This window comes from Morone saxatilis, unplaced genomic scaffold (genome assembly GCF_004916995.1).
Source record: "Morone saxatilis isolate NCDOM2014 unplaced genomic scaffold, NCSU_SB_2.0 Contig15, whole genome shotgun sequence".
Classification (NCBI taxonomy): Eukaryota; Metazoa; Chordata; class Actinopteri; family Moronidae; genus Morone; species Morone saxatilis.
Genome location: NW_023339707.1, coordinates 24,060,222 through 24,068,717, shown reverse-complemented (window position 1 = coordinate 24,068,717; position 8,496 = coordinate 24,060,222). Strand labels below are relative to the sequence as shown.

The following is an 8,496-nucleotide window of genomic DNA, read 5'->3' as shown; positions in this document are numbered from 1 at the left end:
ACTTCATCCTTCAGTTTATCACATTCACATTCACTTTCACTCCATCCACTCATGATATGGGGAAATAACCTTTTTCAGCTTTTCTGTTTGTCTACATTAAATACTTCTGCTACTTACTGCTAGATTAATTTCTCCAGAATAAATGTTTGAGTTCTGTGTGGTTTTGTTCCTTTCAATCACAATCCATCCAAACTCACAACACTCAAACTAAACTTAGACATCAAACCAGATGGAGGCCTCTTCCTGCTATTTTTGGCCTAAAGTTTGCTGCCCTCCTTTTTATTGGGTAACTTTAGATATTTAAAGCATTACATTTATTTATTTGCAATCAAATGTTTATTGGCATGAATAAAAAGCTGACAACCAAAAGCACAGCTTGTTTTTAGTGTTTAATTATTAAGGATTTTAAGTGCAACATTTTTTTTATACTGCTTTAGACCAATTTTAAAATATATAGGTCAGGCTCTACTGCATAGGCCTTTTTCACAGAATACATTAAGATGTTAAAGTAGGAGAAGCACAGGTGAAAATGATAAAAAGAATGAATTCTGTCAGTCATTGATAATGTTATTACTGACACAACGTCTGCTGTTATAAAGACCTCACAGGGTCTCATTTCAGGGACTTTTGTAAACAACCTCTGTGTCTTTTTTACAGGAAACTGGCATTGAAGTTTCACCCAGACAAGAACCCGGACAACCCAGACGCGGCCGAAAAGTTTAAGGAAATCAACAACGCTCACTCCATCCTGAGCGACACCACCAAGAAGAACATCTACGACAAATACGGCTCGCTGGGGCTCTACGTCGCAGAGCAGTTCGGAGAGGAGAACGTCAACACCTACTTCGTTCTGTCCAGCTGGTGGGCGAAGGTAGGACAGACAGATGTGAACCAGCTGTGCTAGACTCTTTCTTTCTTAATGACGACCTTTAAGTGAACTCAGAGGGATTTTCTGTGCCTTGAATATTACGTTATATATATATATATAACGTTTCTTTGTCTAAGTTTTTAGTAGCAGCAGCTAACCCATCCAGATACAGGTTTATTTAACTTAAAATCCCAAATTACGTCCACTGTGATTCAGTGTTAGACACTGAAATATAAAAAAGCCTGAGGAGAGTGAATACTTTTATACTACGCTGTGTGTGTGTGTGTGTTATTTTTACTTTTAACTTTTACAGCACATAACTTGTATACAGATATACATACAAGTGTGAACTGTTTATCTCTCTGCTAGTCCATGTTGTCCTTCATCAGTCGGTTGGTTGTTTAATATTCAGTCTCTCTCTCTTCGTCCCACAGGCCTTGTTCGTCTTCTGCTGCCTGTCCACAGGCTGTTATTTCTGCTGTTGCCTGTGTTGCTGCTGTAACTGCTGCTGCGGTAAATGTAAACCTCGGCCGCCTATGGACCAGGAACCCGAGTTCTACGTCTCCCCCGAGGACCTGGAGGCCCAGATGACCGCTGATGAGAGAGGTGAGGGCAAGGACACACGTTGCCGCTGTGCTGGTAGAGAATACTTCACAATTCCAGCCACAACTTTAAGTCTCTTTGAAGATAAATGTGTAAATCTCACATCTGTCTTCAGTCAATATGAAGTCCAACCCTCTCTGATCCAACCACAGCAAACATGAAAGTACATACATCTGTCCACAGTTAAATAAATCCTAACCCTGGGCTAGATTTGCCCTTTTTGTAAGTTTTTCTTTTGTTTGTTGTTTCTTTTGTAGTTTGTCCTTTTTTGATATTTAATCAATATCAGATTATATTAAAAAAAAAAACTACTTATTAATATTTTCGAGGGCCTTCTGCACGCAGGAGCAGGGTGAAAGGTGGCTGAGCGGATCAATGCACTGATATTGATAGTGTGATGGGCCGCCAGAAGTGAATGTGTGAGAAACACTGATTTTGCTCCGGTTTACATCTTCTTACGTGTGTGTGTGTGTGTGTGTGTGTGTGTGTGTGTGTTTGTGTGTCCTCCCCAGATGGCGGTGAGCCCATCGTGATGCAGCCGTCCACAGCCACAGAAACCACCCAGCTCACCTCTGATGCCCACCAAAGCTACAGGACCGACGCATACTAAACACACACACACACACATAAAGCTCAGACCTTACAGTTAATAGCAACAGTATGAACCAGGAATACACACACACACACACACACGGTTCCACCACAATCACGTGACTGATGAAGTCTCAACACCTTTCTTGTCAGTTCATCTGTTATTTTCTGTTCATCTGCAGCAGTAATTATAATAATACACACACACACACACACACACACCAGCAAATACTTCATACGATCACTCACAGTCAGCGTGAGCTCAACGGCTCAGCACAAACATTTTTTAAAAACATTTTTAATTATTGTGGAGTGAGGGAGGAAGAAAAAATGAAGGAGGAAAACACTAGTTAGACAGAATCCATACAAAAGCATGAGCGATCTTCTTCATAGTCACACAGCAAACATGGAGTTCAGGCCAGTTTTATTACCCATAATATCAAATATCCTTGATAACAATCATCAGTCAGATGCAGCCAGAAGCACAGAATTAAAAAGGGACATTTACTAAATGCATAACAAGATGGTTTTACCTGTAAGAAGAGGTATGCACACAGATTGTGATGTTTTATTTTTCCCATTTCAAAAATCATTAGAAAGAAAAAGCATATTTCAGATATATGCGTTTATTTGTATCTGTATAGCACTTTTTTTACTTTTCACATGCAATCTGTGATCTGCCGATGTTCGCTAGTGTCCCCACGGACACAGCCCAAAAGTGTATGATGCACACTGTACACCTGGACCATACGCACAACAGTTAATATAAGTATATGTATATATTCTGCCCTCAATGGTCGTTGAGACTATACAGAGATCTCCAGCTTTCAGTTAATCAACTCACACATTTCTAAAAGTGGAAACTTCTGCGAGGCAGAGTAAGAACCTTTTTAACACGTACAAATGTTGTTTTTATTGTCTAAATCTTCTACTGGTGGATGAAAACCAAAGTAAATCACCTTTTAGCTCGCTGGGAAACACTTGTCGAGGTTTCTCTCTCAGCCCAACGCCAGCTGGAAGTAGGTCAGAGACCTTACGTCTATATGTTCAGTGAGCAGTGGCTAGGACTGGGCGGGGGTGTTTATTTGTCCTGAATACCCTCATGAACATCACCGCAGGAGCCCCTCTCAGTATGGAGAGGAGCAGCTCACACTTCAACAGGTGCCGCGCTGGCATCGACTGCCCCCCACTTAAATCTGACAGAACGATTGAAAGCGTAAATCTGCTTCCGCTGGCTTTATGCCCCTCTGAAGTATTCTGATTGGTTCAGCTGTGCAAGGGTGGTTAATCATAGGACGGCTCAGCTGAAACTGGTCACACAGAAACTGCTGGGACTGAATCTTAATCAGCTTTGACGTGTTACAATGACAGAACAGATATCTGGAAATCGACACCAGCCAGCAGACAAACAGTACAGCTACATGTTAACTGTGAGGGGTGCGTTTCTTCATCACAAAACATCAATCAAGCAATAATTTACTCTTATTTCCTGAAAAAGTAATGACATTGCTTCAGTTTCCCAGTAGTAGCAGTAATTGCATCGCTTGTTATTAACACTACTGTACGGTAGATTTGCTGTGGACCTTCTCTTCCTCTCCTCCTTCACTTCTTCCTTCTTTTATGTTTCACCTCGTTCCACGTATGAAGGATTGAGCTCGCATCGAAAGCTGTATGTGTGAGCCACTGCAGAGTCCAGTGTTATTAGTAGAAACATTATGAGTACATTATAAGTACATTAGCGTACGTTAGTGACCTCTTGCTGCCGTTGCAGACTTGCAGACATACACACTGATTGAGCCCCCTTTTTTTCTTTGTTTTTAGTTTTCATTTTGTTTTGTGAGAAAGTAAAAATGCTGTACACGTCGTGTGAACTGTATGTTTAGATTTTACGTCACTGTATTTCTTCGAGTTGGTCAGAAGATTTGAACACTTTCTTTCTTTCTTCTGTTTGTCTCTCTAGAACTGCTTTTTATTGTATTTGTTTTCTTATTTATGTTGATAATGAAGGGAGGATATTGATATCCAAAGTCTTATTGTAGATTACACAATCCTTATAGCAACAGAAGAGCAATTTACAACAATCACACTGATTAGTTAGGGAATCATTTTCCAGAATAACTTTTTTTTTTTGTAGTTCTTCTTTATTTGTTGCTCACGAGTAGCACTCCAGCTGTGCTATAGTAGAAAATACAGGAACGTTGTGGTTGTTTTGTGTTTCATTTTCATTTTTGTAAAAAAAAAAACTAAAAAAAACAGGCTAATTTATTCTCTATATTTTCTTTGATTCCTCAATCAAACACTTTGTTCATTATGTATTTATACATATCATGAGAAAGTGCAATAAGAGTTAAAGAAGTATTTCCCATGGCTGTCCTCCACTTCCAAACGTACAATCACAAATTTCAACGGTTGTTTCAGGGAATCTGCAGGTTCATAAAAAGTCTAAAAAGAGACCTAAGTGGAGCTAAATCATGAAGGTCTTCACCATCGAATCCCACAAGTTATTTCTTACATCCGTACAAACCAGAGCTGTGAGTTAACACATTCAAACAGATCAGAACAGGCTGATTTTAATTCCTTGTTTGGGTTTTTAAGTTAGTTTTAAATTTTGTCTTCCAGTTTTTAATTCGGACTTCTGATCCAACTGATAATTTAAGGACCCTTTAAAGGGTTTTTATGAAACCTGCAGATGTTCTCCTTTAACCACTTTTCTCTTTACTTGATTAGTTTTTGTGCTTCATGTCATGTCACCACTGAAATGCCACATTGTTAAACCCATTTCTGTTTCTCATTTTTCCTCTTATTGACCAAACATGCACCAGTGTCTGAGTGAATGCAGCGTGAAGCCTGAAATACATAAACCTGGAGTCAAGAAACTTCCATTGTTAGATCTAAATAATGACATAAATAACAAGAACTGATGTAAGTGTGAATATAGCAACCAGATGATAATAATATTGAAGCATTATTTTATTTATTTTATTTTTGTTATGTTTTTAATAATTGATTTAAAGACTAGCTGGTATGTCAAGGGGATGTATAGACTTTTAGATGTGAACCATTTTGACAAGGAAGTGGCAGAATGGCAGACCTGCTGTATATACACGCAGTGGCACAGTACATAGAGACGTAGAGGTTTTCTGTTTTTAGCATGGACTGATGTTTGCGTCTGTCAGACAGACGTGTGGGTAAATGAAGTATCTGATGTACTGTTGTAAAATAAATGTTTCTGTTGCTTCAGAGTCTCTTTTCTCACTGCGAGTTTATTTGATTTGAAAGAAAAGAAGAGGACCAAGACAACTGCCCTGTGGAACACCATAAGGCATTTTATAAGGGGGAAACTAAAAGTGATGTGAAAACCAATTTCCAATGAGCAATTCAAAATAAAAGTAGCAACCAAACTAATTGGCATTTTAGTTAACAAAAACCATCCAACCATCGCCACATTATTGTACATATAATTTCCTGTGTATAATTAAATATTTATTTTCTTGTCACCTCCTAACCATAGAATAACTAAACCAGCTATCAAATGCACTCCAGTGTGTTGTGTCTCATACTCAATCCAGACCTCAAATCAGCATCTTAAAGGTCCAGTGTGTAACGTTTAGGAGGATCTATTGGCACAAATGGAATATAACATTCACAGTTACATGTTTTTATTAGTATATAAACACCTGAAAATAACTATCGGTAACTTAGAATGATGACGTTTTTTTATACATATTTTACTGTCTCTCATATTGAACCGCAATGTTTCTCCTTACACACTTAGAAGGGGAGGGTGAGGAGATCATCAATCCTACACACCGGTCCTTTAAAGGAAAGTGTTGCCCAAAAAGCAAAACCAACACTTGGAACTTATAATCGGGTTATACTGTGCACACTAACCTGTAGAGGCTGAAGGACATTTTGCAGTCTGCTTACAGTCATAAAAGTAACTCAAAATTAATGTTGTAATTATCAGTACATATTAAATATAATTACATGCTAGAGTTGGCACCTTTAAGAGGACAGTGAGTGTGTGTGTAACAGTAGAAAGAGCACAGCTTGGCATGGTCTTAATCTGTCCACATACCAGCCGCTGCCTGATATAGTGAGTGTGTGAGTGTGTGTGTGTGTTGGGATCATTTGAGAGGCACTGGGCTGAAACCTGACCACCACCCCCCTCAAACTCAAATCAGCCACCCCCCCTCCCATGTGTCCTCTCACACAGACACACATTGCTGTGGATGGTGAGGAAGCTGCGAACAAACAAACACAGCAGTCGTTACTTGTGAGGAGAAACAGGAATGGAGTGAGTGTTGGACAGGCGAGGGAGGGTTTGTGAGGAAGAGGAGGATGAGCGAGGGAGGGAGGGAGAGTACTGAAAGGTGAAAAGGTAGAGAGACTCTGCCTTAATGTCCTGTCCAGGCAGATTTAGTGTCAGCGTTTGTGTCACAGGAGCTGAGCAGGAGAGCTGAGTGGAGATCCCAAAGTGGCTCCTGCTTCTTTTCTCTTCTCGGATGTGAAACTGCTTTTTCTTGAACTGATTGACCTCGATGTGGCTTCCTGACCTCTGGTTCAGTGTCAGAACCTGGGATTTTTCTCACTACACACCGGACATGAAAGGTTTCTCCAAGGGAACAAATGCTGAAAGTGAATTCTCACTTGAGCTTTATGAAGCTGACAGCTAATGTTCAACCTGTCTGACTGACTGTCTGAGTGAGTGAGTTGGGGATTTCCAGAGTTGAGACAGTGTTGTCCTCTGTGGTCTGTACAGTCAGCAGCTTCATGCTAAACTTACCCAACAACTTAAAGTCCTGAAATGTTTAACTGCAGTTCATTGAAGTTCATTCAGTCCCGTAGAGTCTGTGCATGTAAAATTTGCACAAAGCCATCTGAAAAGCTATTTTTGTAATTCAAACTGAAGACCTCCAAGAGATCCAAACTCTTCCTTTGGTTGTTGGTGTTTTGCTCACAGTTGCAGGATCTCAACTACAACAGAGGAGTGTAGATGAGCTCACTGAGACACATACGTCTGAACAAAATAATTATTTGATTGCCTGTAGCGACAAGCAGAAAGTTCACACACAGGAGAAAGTAACTGCTAACAAACCGAACACTCACCAACCACCAGCAGATGGAGAGGAAGGTGAGTAAACAGGTTGTTGTGTTTCGGCTTGCTTGAGTTTTCTTGTGCTGCCTGTCTGTTTCATTGCATGTTATGTGATATCAGTTCAAATTACTTAGTTTACAGTCATTAGACAATATCAGGGGCTCAACTTTTCCATGTAAATGATCCTCACAATATATGCAAATTAGACCACAGACCCCAATTTGAGAGTATTCTTTTTATTTTTAGATTTCAGGGTTATAAAGTCTTCATAATAACCAAACTATCAATAAATAGGCCAACACTATTTCTTCCCTTCCAAAGAATGGTTATTATAGTTAACTAAAACTAAACAAGAAACTAAAACTACGTGTGAAAATACATTTGGTCAGCTGAAATAAAAATAAAAACTTTAGAAAAACTAAAAATAACTAAAACAGTATTGTGTACTTACAAGACTAAGTAAAATAAAATAAAAAAAATACAGTAAATGTCTTTAGTTTTAGTCTCAATTTGGTCAAATACGTCAACACAACCAGCATGATGAGTCATTGGTGCATATGTGAGTGTGTTTGTTTTGTTATAACTAGAACTTACATTTTGCCTCTGACAATTATTATAATAAATAAAACTACAACTAAAACTGAAACTAATAAAACTAAACTAAAAAGAAACATTTTTAAACAATAAAAACTAAACTGAATTAAATTAAAATAAAAGATTTTTTTTAAAAATGGAAAAACACAAAACTAATGAAAACTCTGTCAGGGACCCCTATTGGTCCCCGGACCACAGTTTGAAAACAACTGGACTATGTTTTAAAAATCAGAGAGAGCGGAGACACAAATCACGTGTAGGTAATCGACCACAAGGAACTTTTAGTGCAGTTTACTTTTTTATATGATTGTATTCTGATAATACTGTTGCAGGCAAGACCTGGAGACAAATATTAAAAACCCAACTGACCTCCATGCAGACAAACTTTATACAAAATTCTAGTTGTTATACAAGTGTGAGATCATTGCCCCACAAGGATTTTGGAGAAGAATGCAAAAGAAGAAAGTTCCCTCAGCATAAGATTTGAAATAAGATGTGACAGAATATACATCTGTTACTGTCAGACCTTAAAGAATAAGATGATTTTTATTTATATTAAAGCAACTTAAGGGGAAAATAAAATGGGGGAACTGAATGTTAAAAGTTAAGAAAGCATGAACATTGTGGAGAGAATAACATGAACATGGTAATTTGTTGGGTTAGGGGTTAGTTCCAGTGATAACCCCTAATCCTAACCCTACTTCTCTCAAAGTTTCAAGTTTCATTATTATTATTATTATTA

General features: G+C 38.5%; 1 protein-coding gene across 1 annotated transcript; it reads left to right on the top strand.

Moving 5' to 3' along the window:
• Positions 1-657: 657 nt before the first annotated feature.
• Positions 658-5,307, top strand: LOC118324166 (dnaJ homolog subfamily C member 5-like; the record flags this gene model as incomplete). Its single annotated transcript, XM_035656330.1, is given in 3 exon segments — positions 658-871; positions 1,303-1,474; positions 1,984-5,307. Coding segments are annotated over 3 exon segments (484 nt in total), but the record flags the coding sequence as incomplete, so codon positions are not given.
• Positions 5,308-8,496: the final 3,189 nt, after the last annotated feature.